The sequence below is a fragment of the Strix uralensis genome, chromosome 3, assembly GCF_047716275.1.
Source record: "Strix uralensis isolate ZFMK-TIS-50842 chromosome 3, bStrUra1, whole genome shotgun sequence".
NCBI lineage: Eukaryota > Metazoa > Chordata > Aves > Strigiformes > Strigidae > Strix > Strix uralensis.
This window is the reverse complement of record NC_133974.1, coordinates 1,380,051-1,396,895: the sequence shown is the minus strand read 5'-3', so window position 1 is coordinate 1,396,895 and position 16,845 is coordinate 1,380,051. Positions and strand designations below refer to the sequence as shown.

The 16,845-nt window shown below is 64.0% G+C and overlaps 2 protein-coding genes across 3 annotated transcripts; one reads left to right on the top strand and one right to left on the bottom strand.

Moving 5' to 3' along the window:
- Nucleotides 1-508: 508 nt before the first annotated feature.
- On the top strand, nucleotides 509-5,579 carry CLU (clusterin). 2 transcript variants are annotated; one of them, XM_074861237.1, is made up of 8 exons: nucleotides 509-664; nucleotides 1,271-1,419; nucleotides 2,333-2,503; nucleotides 2,600-3,017; nucleotides 3,610-3,723; nucleotides 4,589-4,815; nucleotides 5,076-5,257; nucleotides 5,365-5,579. In XM_074861237.1, exons 1-8 carry the CDS (start codon nucleotides 583-585, stop codon nucleotides 5,369-5,371), a joined length of 1,350 nt encoding a protein of 449 aa, XP_074717338.1. In that variant the 5' UTR covers nucleotides 509-582; the 3' UTR covers nucleotides 5,372-5,579. The 2 variants fall into 2 exon arrangements, with proteins under 2 accessions (XP_074717338.1, XP_074717337.1); XM_074861236.1 differs by having other exon boundaries at nucleotides 5,362-5,579.
- Nucleotides 5,580-5,913: 334 nt separating this feature from the next.
- Nucleotides 5,914-12,355, bottom strand: SLC35F6 (solute carrier family 35 member F6). Its single transcript, XM_074861235.1, has 6 exons — nucleotides 12,229-12,355; nucleotides 10,367-10,439; nucleotides 10,113-10,284; nucleotides 8,790-9,002; nucleotides 7,757-7,867; nucleotides 5,914-6,712 (listed from the first exon to the last, which is right to left on the bottom strand). The coding sequence occupies exons 1-6, from the start codon at nucleotides 12,303-12,305 to the stop codon at nucleotides 6,252-6,254; spliced, it is 1,107 nt and encodes a 368-aa protein (XP_074717336.1). The 5' UTR covers nucleotides 12,306-12,355; the 3' UTR covers nucleotides 5,914-6,251.
- Nucleotides 12,356-16,845: the final 4,490 nt, after the last annotated feature.

The window sequence follows — 16,845 nt, the reverse complement described above, 5'->3', positions numbered from 1 at the left end:
GGGGGGGGGGACGGACGGACGGGCTAGCGGTTCCCACGCGCCAGCGCTGTGTCCCTTGGGCCATGGCACCCTTCTCGGGGCGGCACTGCCTACCCCTGCCCATCCCTGCCTGCAGCCCTGTCCCGGCTTTGCACACACACAGCACACACACCCCCCCCCGCACCAGTCCCTCTCCATCCCCCCGGGGGGGGCCGGGAAGAAGAAAAGCAGCCGGCGGGGGCAGGGGAGGGGTGGGGGTGGGAAATCCGTGCCCGGTCACCGTCTTGGCCGCCCGCCCCGCTTTGGCACCCCCGGCCTGGGGGCTTGTTTGTCCTCAGGTAAGGCGAGTGGGGCGCGTGGGGGGGGGGGGGGTGGAAACACACACGTCGCCCCCCCCCTCAGGCAGGGGATTCGAGAGGGACCCCCCTCCCTTGGGACCGCCCCCCCCCCGGGGCATCATGTCATCGCTGTGACCTCAAAATTGTCCTCGGGGGGGGGCTGGTCCCGGCTGCTGACTCAGAGCCTCGTGTCCACGGAGGCGGGGGGGGGGCGGTATGTTGCTCTGACCCCCCCCCCCCCGCCTCTGCCCGCACAGGCAGGACCATGGCGGTGCTGCTCCCGCTGCTCGGCCTCCTGCTCGCCTCGGGGGGGGGCCAGGCCCTCGTCCCCCCCAGCGAGCTCAAGCGTGAGTGGGGGCTGCATGGAGGGAGGGGGGGGCTATGTGGGGCCGGGGGGGGAGCACAGTCTGGGTGGGTGCCGTGGGGCAGGGGGGGGCCTGGCAGCACCGTGCCCAAGGGAGTGCTGGGTGGGGGACCCATAGGGGTTGTGGGGGGGGCACAGGTTATATTCGGGGGGGTCCCTGCAGGCTGGGGGGACAAATGGGATGATTGCGGGCTAGGGGGAGCGCTGTGCACATGGAGGTGGGGGGGGCTGGGTGGGGGGGCACAGAACATGGTTTGGGGGGGGCTGGATGGGGGGGACACACAGAGCATCACCCAGGACTCGGCAGCAGTGCTGCCTAAATATTGGGGGTGTCAGGCGAGGAGACGCCGCCCCAACCCGGGCGAAATTTTGGCTCCTGTTTCTTGGGTTCCACTTACTGGAACGGGGCCGTGGGCGAGCAAACGGGGCTCTGCACCCGCAAATATTTGTGTGCACTGGGGTGGGGGGGGGTGGTCCCACCGCTGCCTTGGGTGCGGCCAGCTGAGAGATGCTCTTCCTCGCCCCCGCACCCCCCCCCCCCTGCCCCCCCCCCCCGGTCCTCTGTGTGTGTGTCCCGTCCCTTCCCCAGAGATGTCAGCAGCCGGCAGCAAATACATCGACACCGAGGTGGAAAATGCCATCAACGGGGTGAAGCAGATGAAGACCCTCATGGACAAGACGAGTAAGGACCACCAAGCCATCCTGCACACCTTGGAGGAGACCAAGAGGAGGAAGGAGGTGAGTGAGGATGAGGAGGGGTGGCAACTCCCACCCTCCCAGCTGGGTTGGGCGCATCCGAAGGGCTCAGGGAGGGGGGGTTGTCTTGGTATTGTGGGAATTCAACAAGGCCAAGTGCCAGGTCCTGCACTTGGGCCACAACAACCCCCTGCATGGCTACAGGCTTGGGGAGGGGTGGCTGGAGCTGTCTGGAAGAGAAGGGTCTGGGGGTTCTCATTGACAAGCAGCTGAACAGGAGCCAGCAGTGTGCCCAGGTGGCCAAGAAAGCCAACGGCATCCTGGCTTGTGTTAGAAATAGTGTGACCAGCAGAAGCAGGGAGGTGATAGTCCCCCTGTGCTCTGCACTGGTGAGGCCACACCTGGAGGGTTGTGTCCAGTTTTGGGCACCTCAATCCGAGAGAGATCTCGAGGGGCTGGAGCGAGTGCAGAGGAGGGCAACGAAGCTGGGGAAGGGCCTGGAGAATAAATCCTGTGAGGAGCGATGGAAGGAGCTGGGACTGTTCAGTGTGAGGAGGAGAAGGCTGAGGGGAGACCTCATCACTCTCTACAGCTCCCTGAAAGGACATTGTAGAGAGGTTGGTGCTGGTCTCTTCTCCCAGGGAATTAGTGACAGAACAAGAGGGAACGGCTTTAAACTGCAACAGGGGAGGTTCAGACTGGACATGAGGAGAAAATGTTTCCCAGCAAGAGTGGTCAGAGAGTGGAATAGGCTGCCCAGGGAGGGGGTGGAGTCCCCATCCCTGGGTGTGTTTAAGGGCCGTTTGGATGAGCTGTTGGGGGATGTGGTGTAGGGGAGAACTTTGTAGAGTCGGGCTGAGGGTTGGACTCGATCCCAAGGGGCTTTTCCATCCTGAATGATTCTGGGATTCTGTGATTCTGTGACTTGGGGGGGCTGGATGTGGGTGCCTTGCAGGAAGCGGTGCAACTGGCCCGGGAGAAGGAGCAGGAGCTGGCGGCGAGGCAGGATGTGTGCAACGAGACGATGCTGGCGCTGTGGGAAGAGTGCAAGCCCTGCCTCAAACAAACCTGCATGCGCTTCTATTCCCGCACGTGCCACAGCGGCTCAGGGCTGGTGGGGCGGCAGGTGAGTGGTCCCACAGCACCCCGTGATGCCGAGGTGGTGGTGGGGGGGTGTGTGGGGTTGCGATTTAGGCCTCATCCTGCTCCCCTTCCCCGGCAGCTGGAGGAATTTCTCAACCATTCCTCACCCTTCTCCATCTGGGTGAACGGTGAGCGCTTCGACTCGCTGCTGGAGCGGGACCAGCGGCAGGAGCAGCAGTTGGAAGATTTGGAAGAAAGTTTTGGGTTGCTGGAGGATGGGGTGGATGACATCTTCCAGGACAGCACCCAAGTCTCTGGCCGCATGTATCCCTTCTTCCGAGCCCCTTTCGGTGGTTTCCGCGAGGCTTTTCGCCCCCCCGTCCAGCACGTCCGCCTCCCCCCGCGCAGCGGGAGGGTTGCCCGGGAGCTACATCCTTTTTTCCAGCATCCCCACCAGGGCTTCAACCGCCTCTTCCAGCCACTCTTTGAGATGATGCAGCGGATGCTGGAGGAACCGCAGGGTGGCTGGGAGCACCCGCTGGGTGGCTTCCCCTCAGGTAGGGTGCTCACTGCGGGCTGGGTGTCATGGGCTTCTCAGTTTGCCTGGAAACAGCAGATTTACAACCAGAATTCCCAGCAGTCCCCTCCCCCCCCCCCCCCGCCAGCTCCTCCTCATTAGGGGGTGACTAACTTCAAAGAATGAGCTCAACCCTAATACGACACAGCAGTGAATCCCCACGGGAGCCCAGGAATCACAAGCTCCACTGTTTGCAGAGCTGGGCTGGGTTTTTGGGTTTTCCCCCCCCACACCTCTTGCCTAATCTTGGCTGTGCTGTCCCAAAAAGGTGTTTGTTTTGGGCAGCAGCGCTGGTTGTAGCCCAGCTGCCGGTGCCGTCACCGTCTGCCACCGCAGCCCCGGCTGGGAAAAGGGCGATTTCCAAACGGAGGTTGGCAAGAAGCACTTTATTTTGTCAAAAACAGTGGAGGGGGGGGCAGAATTCCCTGGAAAAAGCACTTTTACATCCCCTCACAGCACCCTGGGGTGTTGGCCCTGCAGCTCTGGGGTGGGGGAGTCTGTGGTGCTGCCCCCCCCCCCCCCCCCATCCTGCGGTGTTTTGGGGTGCTGAGGTTGCGCTGGGCTCTCCGCAGAGTCGCGTAACTCCAGCAACGAGCGCATGGTGTGTCGGGAGATCCGGCGTAACTCAGCCGGCTGCCTGCGGATGCGGGATGAGTGCGAGAAGTGCCGGGAGATCCTCTCCGTGGGTGAGCCGGGACGGGGGACTGGGAATGGGGACTGGGGACAGGGTCTGGGGTCAGGGACTCTGGGGATGGGGACTGAGGCCAGGAACCAGGGACTAGGGATGGGGACTGGAGACAGGGACTGGAGCCAGGAATCAGGGACTGGGGACCGGGGATGGGGACTAGGGACAGGGGTCTGGGGATGGGGACCAGGGATGGGGACTGGGGCCAGGAACCAGGGACCGGGGATGGGGACTGGGGACCAGGGATGGAGACCAGGAACAGGGACCAGGAATGGGGACTGGGGTCCAGGAACCAGGGACTGGGGACCAGGGATGGGGATGGGGACTAGGGACAAGGACTGGGGTCTGGGGATGGGGGATCAGGGATGGGGACCAAGGATGGGGACTGGGGACCAGGGACAGGGACTAGGGTCCAGGACCAGGAACCAGGACCAGGGATGGAGACCAGGAATGGCGACCAGGATGGGGCTGGGGCTAGAAACCAAGGACTGGGGACTGGGACTGGGGTCTGGGGATCAGGGATGGAGACTGGGGTCCAGGGACCGGGTGTGGGGACTAGGGACAGGGGTCTGGGGACCAGGGATGGGGACCGGGGCTAGAAACCAGGGACTGGGGACTGGGACTGGGACCAGGGGCCAGGGTTGGGGACTGGGGATTGGGGCCAGGGACTGGGCATGGGGACCGGGGCCCGCACTCAGGGAGGGCAGGAGGGACACACATAGCGGACAAGATGTGCTGGGGGGGGGTGCACACACAGCAGGGGGGGCCGATGGGATGAGACTGCGCTGGGGTGCATACACCAGGGCTGGGGGTGAGCCCTGGCACCCCTAAACCCCCCCCAAATTCCCCCCCCCATACCCCTGCAGACTGCTGGCAGACAGACCCAGCCCAGAGCCAGCTGCGGGAGCAGCTGGAGGACGCGCTGCGCTTGGCCGAACGCTTCACCCGCCGCTACGACACCCTCCTCCACGCCTTCCAGGCCGAGATGCTCAACACCACCAGCCTCCTGGAGCAGCTCAACCGCCAGTTCGGCTGGGTCTCGCGTTTGGCCAACATGACCCAAGGCACCGACGGCTTCCTCCAGGTCACCACGGTGAGGCCCGTCAGCACCCTGGCATGGCTGGAGGGCTCAAGCCCCCCCCATTTTGCCCCCCTACACCCACCCCAGCAGGGCCAGTGGCCGCGGAAAGTGGGTCAGGGGGAGAAAGAAGTGATTGTGCACCCGAGCGGGCGCCTCTCAGCACAATAACTGGCCGTGGGGCCTGGTGCCAGGGCAAGGGGCCGGCGCAGGGGCTAGCCTGGTTTTCCTAAATTTCTGTGTCTCCCCCCCGCCCCCCACCCTCCTTTCTGCAGGTCCTCTCCAAGGCTCCCAACCTCGAGGACCCCTCAGCCCCCCCCGACACACAGGTGACAGTGCAGCTTTTTGATTCGGAGCCGCTGTCCCTCACGGTGCCCGGGGACATCTCGTGGGACGACCCCCGCTTCATGGAGATCGTGGCCAACCAGGCGCTTCAGCACTACAAGCAAAATGTCATGTGAGTTTGGGGAACTGTCCCCCCCCCCCCATATCCCCAGGGCGGGGGTGACTGAGGAGGGGGTCATACCAGAGCTGACCCCCCTCCTCCCATCCTTCCTCCAGCAGCGAGTAGCCAGACGACGCTCCCCACTGTCCCACCACATCCACTCTGTCCCTCCATCCCAGGGAGTTGAACACCGCTGCCCCCCCCAACCCCACCCTGCCACTGCTGGGGTTCCCCCCCCAATGCCAGGGGTCCCCAAACCAACAGAAAATAAAGGTAGAGTCGAACACCCCCCACCTGCGCTCTCCACTGAGCAAATAAATGTCGCAAAAAAGCAGCTGCGTGTGCCTGGGGCTGATTGTGGGGTGGTGTGAATTTGGGGGGGGGGGGGGGGGGGGGCAGAGGGAAGTCAAGGAAGTCCCCCCACACTCCCTGAGGGCAGGAGCCTCCCTCTCCCCCTCTACAAACCCACTGTGAAAGGCGTCGGGGTGGCAGTGTCCCTCCCTTGGGGACACCGAGGATCACAGCCACCCCCCCGGGGGGAGGCTTGGGGTTGGGGACACTCACACACCTCCCTCTGCCACCCTCTTGGGGATGGCAGGACCACCAGGGTGGCCCCCCCCCAGCCCTGCTGAACCCTCCCCCCACCCCCAGCCACACAGGGAGCAAGCTGTGAGCAAATGCACTTTATTTTGGGGGGGAGACAGAGGTTGGGGAGCAGCGGGGCCAGCCCCACCCCCAGACCCCCTTAGGAACCAATCTCCCCCCAACCAGCAGGCTGGGGGGAGGGGTCAGGGGGGGCTGCTGCCCCCCAGAAAGGACAGGCCCAGCCTCGCTGTCCCCTCCGGGCGAGGGGGGAGGTTTATCCGGCGAACAACACAAGACGGCGGCCGCCATCACCCCCCCCAATCCCATCAGCCACCCCCCTCCCGCCACGGGGAGCAGAAAGAAGCCCCACAAATAATAAATTGTGGGGCCAAAGGGGTGTGGGGCAGAGGAGGGGGGGGGCTCAGCTCTCCCCGTTAATGGCCGCGCTCTCCCCACGCAGCAAAGCCTCCCGTTCATCCAGGGCCCCGCGGCGGGGCAGGCGGGCGAGGAGGGGTCGGTGGAGGCTGTTGTAAAGAGCAGCGCCCGTTAGCAGCACCCCGAACCCCAAAATCTCCAGCCCGTGGAAGGTTTCCCAGCCCAGGGCCAGGCTGACGGCCCAGATGACGAGGGTGCGGAGGCTGTCCAGCACCATGCGGGTGGTGGCACTGATCTCCTTGGTGACGCTGATGCCGGCGAAGTTGAAGAAGGCGATGCTGCTGATGTTGCCCAGCAGGGCCAGTGCGATCAGGGGCCGGTGGCCGATTTGGCAGAAAGCGTCAAGGGCGTCTTCCAGTGTCCGGCGAGGCGGCGAGCCGAAGCTGCCCGCTGGGATGTAGTACATGGGCACCAGGAGCAGGGCCAGGATGAGGAAACCGAAGAAACCTGGGTGCGAGAGGGGTGTGAAGGGTGGCAGAGGGTGTGAGATGGGTGCAGGGGGGTGTGAGATGGGTGCCAGAGGGTGTGAGGGGTTGTCAGGGGTACGAGGGGCATCAAGAGGGGTGTCAGAGGGGTGCAGGGGGTGTCAGAGGGGTGTGAGGGGGTGTCGGGTGCGAGAGGCATCAAGAGGTGTTCAGGAGGGTGTCAGAGGCGTGCAGGGGGCATCAGAGGGTGTCAGGGGTATGAGGGGCATCAAGAGGAGTGTCAGAGGACATCAGATGGGTGTGAGGGGCATCAGAGGGGTGCACGGGGGCATCAGAGGGGTGTCAGGAGTCAGATGAGTGTGAGAGGTGTCAGAGGGGTGTGAGGGGCATCAAGAGAGGAGTCAGAGGGGTGTAAGGGGCGTCAGAGGGGTGCAGGGGGTGTCAAGAGGGGTGTTAGAGGTGTGCAGGGGTGTGTCAGACGGGTGTCAAAGAGGTGCGAGGTGTGTCAGAGGGCATCAGAGGGGTGTGAAGGGTGGCAGAGGGGTGCAGGAAGGTGGCAGAGGGGCGTCAGAGGGGTGCAGGGGGCATCAAGAGGGGTGTCAAAGGGGTGCAGGGGGGCATCAGAGGGTGTCAGATGGGTGTGAAGGGTGTCAGAGGGGTGCAGGGTGGTGTCAGAGGGGTGCAGGGGGGCATCAAGAAAGGTGTCAGGTGTGAGGGGGTGTCAGGGGCATCAAGGGGGTGTCAGAGCACGTCAGATGGGTGCAGGAGGGTGTCAGAGGGCATCAGAGGGAGTCAGGGGTGTGAGAGGGCATCAGGGGGGTGTCAGAGGGGTGCAGGGAGGCGTCAGGGGGGTGCTGGCTCCACGCACCACCCAGGGCTGCCTGTTCCCCACCCCCCCAGCCAACTCTCTCTGCGCCACAGGACCCAAACCCTCACAGCAGCACCCCCTTTGCACCCTGCAATCCAGCCCCCCCCGCCCCAAGCTGCCCTCCCCAGGCTGGGTTTGTGGGATCCAGCACCCCTCGAGCACTCAGCGCCCCCCTCCCCGGCTGATGTCGTGACAGACCCTCGGTGCCGACGGCCCGCAGCGGGTGCACATCGTGCTTGTAGACAAATTTCTCCTCCAGCACCATCTGGATGGCAACGATCACCTGTGCCATGATGATGAGCAGGTCACCTGTGGGGAGAGGAGGAGGAAGGGGGGCGACACGACGACGAGGAGGAAGGAGGAGGAGGAAGGGGGGCGAGACGACGAGGAGGAGGAAGGAGGAGGAGGAAGGGGGGCGAGACGACGACGAGGAGGAGGAGGAAGGGGGGCGAGACGACGACGAGGAGGAGGAGGAAGGGGGGCGAGACGACGACGAGGAGGAGGAGGAAGGGGGGCGAGACGACGACGAGGAGGAGGAGGAAGGGGGGCGAGACGACGAGGAGGAGGAAGGAGGAGGAAGGGGGGCGAGACGACGAGGAGGAGGAAGGAGGAGGAAGGGGGGCGAGACGACGAGGAGGAGGAAGGAGGAGGAAGGGGGGCGAGAGGACAACACCGAGGAGGAGGAGGAGGAAGGGGGGCGAGACGACGAGGAGGAGGAAGGAGGAGGAAGGGGGGCGAGAGGACAACACCGAGGAGGAGGAGGAGGAAGGGGGGCGAGAGGACAACAAGGAGGAAGGGGGCGAGAGGACAACAAGGAGGAAGGGGGCGAGAGGACAACAAGGAGGAAGGGGGCGAGAGGACAACAAGGAGGAAGGGGGCGAGAGGACAACAAGGAGGAAGAAGGAGGAAGGGGGGTGAGACAATGAGGAGGAGAAGGAGGAGGAAGGGGGGGCGAGAGGACGATGCCGAGGAGGAGGAGGAAGGGGGGTAAGAGACGAGGAGGAGGAAGGGAGAGAGTCGAGGAGGAGGAGGAGGAGGAAGGGATAGAGAGGATGAGGAGGAGGAGGAGGAAGGGAGAGAGGATGAGGAAGTGGGGAGATTGGGAAGGCGAGGCTGAGCCCCCATCTCCCTGCCCACCCACAGGCAGTGCAGCAGAGCCCTGCGGGGAGTTATTCCCCCCGCTGCCGTCCTCCCCGCGGCCACCCCACCTCCCCCAGGGGCCACCACGTACCGGTTATGACCTCGCTGAGCTTGTGCTTCTGGGTGGGGGAGCTGCGGAGGTCAGCCAGTCCCACCAGCACCAGCCCCCCGATGGTGACCAGGATGCCCAGCCACTGGCTCAGCTCCAGCTTCCGGCCCAGGAAGGCGACCGAGAGGAGCCCGGTGAAGATGATGACAGATCCTCGCAGCATCTGGAAGCTGGAGGCACTCGTCATGTTCAAGGCTACACGGGGAAGAGACAGACCCATGAGTTGTGTGCGCTGCCAGAGCCACCCCTCCGCTTAACAGTCTGCTGGTAATTAAGAGCAGATCGGTGATTAACGAACGGGAGGAAGAGGCAGCAACACTGTCCCCTCCTGCTTAGAGCTGCAGTAGAGAGGCTCACGCCAAGACACAGCCCCACGCTGCCCCCTGTAACAGGAACAAGCGTTTAGAAGACTTTTTATTAGGATATAATTATATGTAGAGAATAATTGATCAATAGATATCGTCTCCTAAGTTTAATTAATAGGATACAGCTGCTCAGAGAACAGCACTGACAGTCCAATGCCAACGCTGCTCATCTGCCCCCTGTGCAGCCCTCGCCATGGCCGGCTTAAAACCCAGTCACTGAATTAACAAAAATTAATCCTGGGCATTAAGTTTTAGACATAACAAAAGATGAGAAATAAGCGATTAACTTAAAGTAAGCAATTTGGAAAGGTCAGGCATTTAAAGTCAGACATCGATTAAGTATATGTTAAATAGCACACCTTGAGTTTTCTCTCAGAAGTCTAAAGGTGAATTATGATGAAGATTGTTTAAGAGGAGAAGTAACTGTGGAGACCAAAGACAGCACCAATGAGCAGCGACTTCAAAAGAGGAATTGGAATGGAACGATGAGAATTAGCTGAGACTGAGGGAATTAATGAACTTTTGAAATTGATGAAGAATTGGGAACTGAGAGTTTGTGCAGAAACGCCAAAGACTTTTGTATTGTACAATGTCGTGTAAAATCGTACGTACAGAAGGTGCTTTTTGTTAGTCCCTGCCACTCACTCTGGTGCTGGCCCAGCTCTGAGTTGTTAATAAATCCAGCCTAGAGGTACCCCCAGTCTGGCGAAATCCTTTAACACCCCCCCATGCTGAACACGGCTTACTGAGCCCTGCCACAACTCGCTGCATGAGTGGGGAGGGTTTGCTCAGACCCCTCTAACTGGTTTCAGGGTTATTTCCCACCCCCCCGCAAAACTGAATGCAATGTGGGGTCTGAGTCAAGCCCCAGGGATGGCCAGGACCCCACAGGGGAAGGGATGGGGGACAGAGGTGACACCCCCCTGTCCCCAGCACTTACCCACGTACATGATACTGGTCCCAGTCATGTCACAGAGGGCGGGGGGCAGGAAGAGCAGCGGGCTGAAGGGCTGAGACGGGGCCATGCTGGGCTCCGGCCTCCACCGATCCCTCCACACCAGCAGGTAAAACACCCCCAGGCAGGAAAATTCCCCCAGGAACATGCCCACGGCCTGCGAGAGAGGTGGGTTAGGCAAAAGGGGGGGGCTGGCGCTGCTGGTAAGGCCCATCCGGCCCCGGGTGTCGGGGGCTCACCTGCAGGAAGGGGTGCTGGAAGCTGTGCTCCTCCGTCCCACTGCAACCGGCCGCGCTGAAGTTATCGGCCCACCTACGAGGCAGAGAGGGGGGGTGGTTAGAGCAGGAGGCTGTGGGGGGCCAGAGCGCACCCCAAGAGCCAGCCTAGGGCTGTGTTCTGGGCCACCAGCCCGCCCCGAGGTGACAGCTCTGGGGTCAGGACATCTAGAGGGAAGGAGACGCTGTCACGGCCACCCTGACTCACCGGCAGCTCCTGGCTCAGCTCCCGGCCCTGAGTGACAGGCAGGGAAAGGGACACCGCAGTGTCACACAGCCCCACGATCCGGTGTCCCAGCACGCGCGGCCAGGCAGCACCGGGACAGCACGGTGGGGGGTCACCCCAACCCCTTCCCTCCTCCCTCTGTCACCAACCTTGAAGATTTGGGGGCCCCATAAAAGATGCTGCACTGCAGGCTGAGGGAGTAGCAGCTCCCACTGCTCCCAGTCAGAGTTCTGGGGCACAACCCCCCTCTTTTGGGTATTCTAAGCAGCGCTGGATAAACACAGGATGGGGCACAGGCCCCCAACGGCCCATTTCGGCAAGGGTCTCCCCACCACCCACATCAGGAGGGGACCCCAACCCCTCAGTGACAGGTTGCCTGCTCCCAGGACACCCCCAGTGTGGCAGCGCACCCCAACACAGGCACCCAGCTCCCCTCCGGCTCCTTTTTGCTGATGCCAAGTGGCCGCAGACCTGCTGAGCTCGGGGAAAAGGGGTGCGAGCGGAGGCTGGGGCAATTTGCAGCCCGAGTGGCAAGGGGTTTTTCAGCCAGGCCAGCAAGATTTTTGGCATGAGTCAGCCCCGGCTGACACGCCACAGCCCCTCTGCCACGGGCCAGCTCGGGTCTGTGTTTCGCAAGAGGCTTTGTCGGGCCACACATGGGTCTCGTGAGCTGGCTGAGAGCTCGGTGCTACCTCCCGGCTCTGCTCTACCCCCCGCGGGGATTTTGTGCCTCAGTTTCCCCATCTGGGGACCTTGGTCCGCCCCCAGCAGGGCCAGCTGGAGCTCAGCCACCCAGTAAAGCCCCGCTGACACCCACACGTCTGCCCAGCGGCACTGGGACAAGCCGGCCTGGCAGGTCTGCCTTGCTCAGCCAGCTCTTAGAAACACTATCCTCATCCTTACTGCCAGGGTTCGGAGCACCCCAGGGGTCTTTGTGGGGTTCCCCCCAGGAGGGGGCTCAATCCAGACCCTGCCTGGCTTTTGGGGCACTCACACGGCTCCTCCCCATCACCCCGGGGCCAGGCACAGCAGCACCCTCCAAGAGGGCTGGAGACCCCCAGTTCCCTTGGCCATGCAGCCCCCCCCACCCTTCCCTTGCCCAGCACCAAGAGCTGGGCCTCAAGCAGCAGCCCCCAGTCCCTATGGTGCACCCCACAGCCCAGGCTTAACCCCCCCAGGGCAATAGCAGCCCCCCGCCGAGCCGGGGGGCACAGGGCAGGTCTTGGGGCTCTGCCAACACAGCCAGGACCGCGGTCCGGCCTGGGGCAGCCCCAGGGGCCGCCAGTCCCTCCGTGGGGCTGAGGGGGCCACGGGGAGGAGGCCCGAGGGGACCCCAAGCCCACCCCGGGCTGTGACACCCCCGGAGCTTGCGGAGGGACCAACCCTGGGATGGAAGGAGGGGACCGGGGGGCTGAAGACCGGGCTCCAACCCCCCGCCCCGGCGGGAAAGCCCAGGCCCTGGGGTGAGGGGGGGCGTCAGGCCGCCCTCAGGCCCAGGAGGGCCCCGAGCAGGACGGTGGGCCCGGGGCTGGGGGGAGGCCGGGCCGCTGCCCCGGGGGTGCGGGGGTTCCCCCCCGCCTCAGACGCCGGGAGGACTCACTTGGCCGCCAGCGTGTTGATGGAGCCGGTGACCAGCATGAGGGCGGCCAGGCCCAGCTGGTACCGGGACCAGGCCATTGCCCCGCCGCCGCCGCCCGCCGCCTCCCGCCCTGCACCGGGGCCGCCGTCGCCACGGCCACGCCCCCTTCGCCCTCACGGCCACGCCCCCACCCGCTCGGCCACGCCCCCTTGAAGAGCCCGTTCTGCCCCGCGGCGCCTAACCACGCCCACAAAACACACGTGACCAACTCCCATAGCACTTAACCACGCCCATCTGCACACGTGACTCCGCCCCATAGCGCATAACCACGCCCATCTGCACACGTAACCCCGCCCCTCAGGGCCTAACCACGCCCATAGACGTCTACTGCCCCGCCCACCGCGTCTAATCACGCCCACAATCAGGTATGGCCACGCCCCCTCCGCCGCACCGCGCTCCCGGGGGGTCCCGTCCCGGGGGGTCCCGTCCCGGTGCTGCCGTGGCCGCAGACCGCGGTCCCCACACTGCGGCCGCCGTGTCGCGGTCCCCCGTACCCTGTCCCCCGGTACCCCCCGGTATCCCCCAGTGTTCCCCGGTACCCCCGATGTCCTCCGGTATCCCCCGGTACCCCCCGGTGTCCCCCGGTACCCCCCCGTTCCCCGGCGGGGTTGGCGGTGCCGCGGACCCCGTGGGCCGCTGTGCCCGTGCCCCCCCCGCTCCCGCGTGTCCCCGCCGCGGCGGTGCCGGCAGATGGCGCCGGTGGTTCAGGGTTGGGCTCCCGCCGCTCCCGGGGCTCGGGCCCCGACGGCCTGACCGGGCCCCGCAGGAGCGACCGGCCCCCACCCCGGCGGGGTTACTGGCCCTGGGCTAATCCTGCCCTGCCCGGGCTAGACCCTGCCTGGCCTGGGCTAACCCGGCCCGGGCTAACCCTGTCCTGCCTGGGCTAAACCCTGTCTGTGCTAACAGTGCCCGGCCTGGGCTAACCCTGCCTGGGTTAACCCTGCCCTGCCTAGGCTAACCCTGCCCATGCTAAACCCCACCTGGGTTAACCCTGCCCTGCCTGGGTTAACCCTGTCCATGCTAAACCCTGCCTGGCCTGGGCTAAACCTGACTGCACTTAACCCTGCCTGGGCTAAACCCTACCCAGGCTAACCATGCCCAGGCTAAAACTTGCCTGGGCTAACCCTGCCTGGGCTAAACCCTGCCTCAGTTAACCCTGCCCTGCCTAGGCTAACCCTGCCTGTGCTAAACCCTGCCCTGCGTGGGCTAAACCTAACTGCGTTTAGCCCTGTCTGGGCTAATCCTGCCTGAGCTAAATCCTGCCTCGGTTAACCCTGCCCTGCCTAGGCTAACCCTGCCCATGCTAAACCCCACCTGGGTTAACCCTGCCTGCCTAGGCTAACCCTGCCTGTGCTAAACCCTACCCAGTTTCGGCTAAACCTGACTGCTCTTAACCCTGCCCGGGCTAAACCTTACCTAGACTAACCCTGCCCAGGCTAAAATCTGCCTGGTCTAACCCTGCCTGGTCTAACCCTGCTCTGCCCGGGCTAACCCTTTCCGGGGGTGGGTGGGGGTGCTGTCCCCGGGGTACCCCAGTGTATCAGGGCCCTTGTTCATGGACACAGCTCCAGGGCAGCCCCCCCAGCCCCACCCCAGTTCTTCCAGTCCCTCCAGCTCCCTGGGACTGCTTGGGGGGGGGGGGGGGGGCGGGGGGGGCGAAGTTCCCCCCTCCACCTCACTGGGGGCCAGCCCTGGCATCGGGGGGTCTCGCCACCCACCACCCCAACCGAGGGGTACCGGGGAGGGGGGGGGGCATCCACACCTGGCAGTGGGTTCCGCCGCTGTCCCCCCCCTCCTTGCCGTCCCCCCCCCCCCCTCCCCGCCCCGGGCCTCCCCGCCAGCCGGAGATAAATTGTTTTTCCATCCGACGTCAGCCCCGGCGGCCGTGACCCGTGGGAGGCCGCGGAAAGGGGGGGGGGGCGCGGGGGGGGGCATAAAACCCACTCCAGGGGCCTTCGCCAAGGCTGCCTGCGCCGGCAGTTAACCCTTCCCGCGGCGGGGGGGGGGGTACGGGGGGGCAGGGCAGGTGTGGGCAGCACCTCCTGACCTCGCTGCCCCCCAGGGATGATGCGGGGAGGGGACTGAAATGTGGCCTTGGGGGGGGGGGTGATGGGGGGGACCCAAACTTGTCCCTGGGGAGGGGTGTGATGGAGGGGACCAAAATGCGGCCCTGGAGAAGGCTGTGATTTGGGCGGGGGGGTTTGATATGTGTTCCCGGGAGAGGGGGTGATGGGGGGGAGCGAAACGTGGCTCTGGGGAGGGGGGTAATGGGGGGACACCCAAACGTGTCCCCAGGAAGGGATGGGGCAGGGGGGGGAGAGAGCGCTGGCTCTGGTGCCTTCGTGGCGGGGGGCTCCTCCCGAACCAGGGCTGGGGCAGAGCCGCTCCCCCACACCCAGCTGCCGTTTTCTGGGCTGTGGAGCTGCCCCCGGGACCCCCGGTGACCCCCGCAGCACCCCAAGCGTACCCCAATCCCCCCCCACCCCCCGCCCCGGCAGGGACCCCTCAGCAGCTGCTTGGCCACATCTGCAGGGAGGGGGTGAAGGACGCAGGATGCGGCCGCCTCCTCCCTCTGGGCCCCCCTGACTTCTTTGGTGCCACCCAGTGCGCAGGGCAAACACCCCCCGTCCCCCCTTGTCCCTCCTCATCCCCCCTCGTCCCTCCCCGCAGCCTTCACCCACGGAAAATTCTGGAAGAGAAGATGGTGGCAGGCGTGGGGTGTGGTGCCACTTGCCGGTGTCACCCGTGGGGACACTACGGACTGGGCCAGGGAGGATGGGCCAGCAGGGGATGTCCCCGTTGGCCCCCCCCACCCCGTGCTGGCCCCCTCCTCCAGCCCGGGGATGGGTGAGTGTCCCAAGGACACATGGGGGAGCGGTGGCAGAGCCGCTGACTTCCAAAGTCCCCTCCGTGATGTGCAACACATGCCCACCCTCCCACGCCAGTGCCAGCCCCACACAGACACCCGTGTGGGGCCACCCAGGGTCCCCGGGGGGGAGGAGATGGGACATTGGGGACACCCAGCACCCCAGGATGCTCCGCAGCCAGAGACCAGGAGGAGTGGGGAAGGGCTGGCAGGGTGGGGACGGTGGCATGTCCCTCTCACACACGTGTATCCCTGCAGGTCAGTGCACAGGCACCCCCCCTCACCCACAGAGGCCCCCCCCGCGGCCCCACGTAATTAATGAGGCCACAAGACCCATCCCCTCATTAACAGAGCGCTTAATTTTTCCATCTCCCAGGCTCCGCTCCCGTTTCCCTGGGCTTGGGGCCGCAGCCAGAGTGTTCCCATCCCTCCCTGTTCTCCCTTTCCTGGGGGGCTTCGGTCCCCTCCACCCCCCCGGGTCACCCCAGAAATATTTAATAAGACTTTTTAAAAAAAATTAAACCCCTATTTACTGAAAATGGCTTTAGAAACCAAAACAGCGTGAGTTTGGATTTCTTTTTCTTTTTTCTGTCATGAAACTCCCTATTTTTCCCATTCTCTACCTGCTGCCCACCCCCTACCTGGCCCCTTTTCAGCCACGATAAAAGCCTTCGCTCCCCACCCCTTCTCCTCCTCTTCCTCACGGCTTGGAGGAGGCTGCAGGGTGAGTCCTGGCTGCCCGGGGCTGAGCTTTCCCCACGGTTGTGAGCGAGCGGCCGCGCTGCTTAATACCGGGGAGGAATTTTAAGTCGCTCCAGTGGACTGTAAATATTTGGGCTCTGGCTGACAAGGAAAATTTAGATGCTTTGAGAGGGAGAAAAAAAAAAAAAATTACCCAGGATGAGGCGGATGGCTCAGGCGCTCCTAAACCCCTTGGGACCTGCCCAGAGGGTCCTCGGCAGGGGACACCTCTCAGCCCCTGCCAGGGGGGTGTCCCAGCTCCATCCCCTGCCCATGACAAGGACCATCCTCTTCCTCGTTGGGTATTTACAGCCATGGTGAGACCCCCCCAAGCCTTCTCTGCTCCCCAGCTCCCTCAGCCTTTCCTCCTAGGAGAGATGCTCCACTCCACCATCTTCATGGCCTTTCACTGGACTCTCTCCAGTATATCCATGTCTCTCTTGTACTTGGGAGCCCAGAACTGGATCCAGTCCTCACCAGTGCTGAGCAGAGGGGAAGGATTGCCCCCTCGACCCGCTGGAAATGCTTTGCCTAATGAACCTCAAAATACCCTCAGCCTTCCTTGCAGCAAGGGCATCTTGTTGGCTCATGGTCAACCTGTTGGCTCATGGTCAACCTGCTGTTGGCTCATGGTCAACCTGTTGTTGGCTCATGGTCCACCCACCAGCACCCCCAGGTCCTCCTCTTCTGAGGTGCTTCCCAGTTGGCTGACCACTGTGACATGGGCTCGTTCCTCCGCAGGGGCAGGACTTTGCACTTCTCCTTGTTGAACTTCATGAGGTTCCTCCCTGATGGCTCCTCCATCCTCTCCAGGTCCCTCTGGCACCTCCACCACTTCCAGCCCTGTGTCACCAACAGCCTCCCAGCAGGTCCACCCCGACCCATTGATGGCTTTGTCCCAGCTGCCCTGGAGCTGCTGGCAGAGGGCTGGGAGCTTGGGGGACCAGTTACACCCCAGGAATGGTCATACC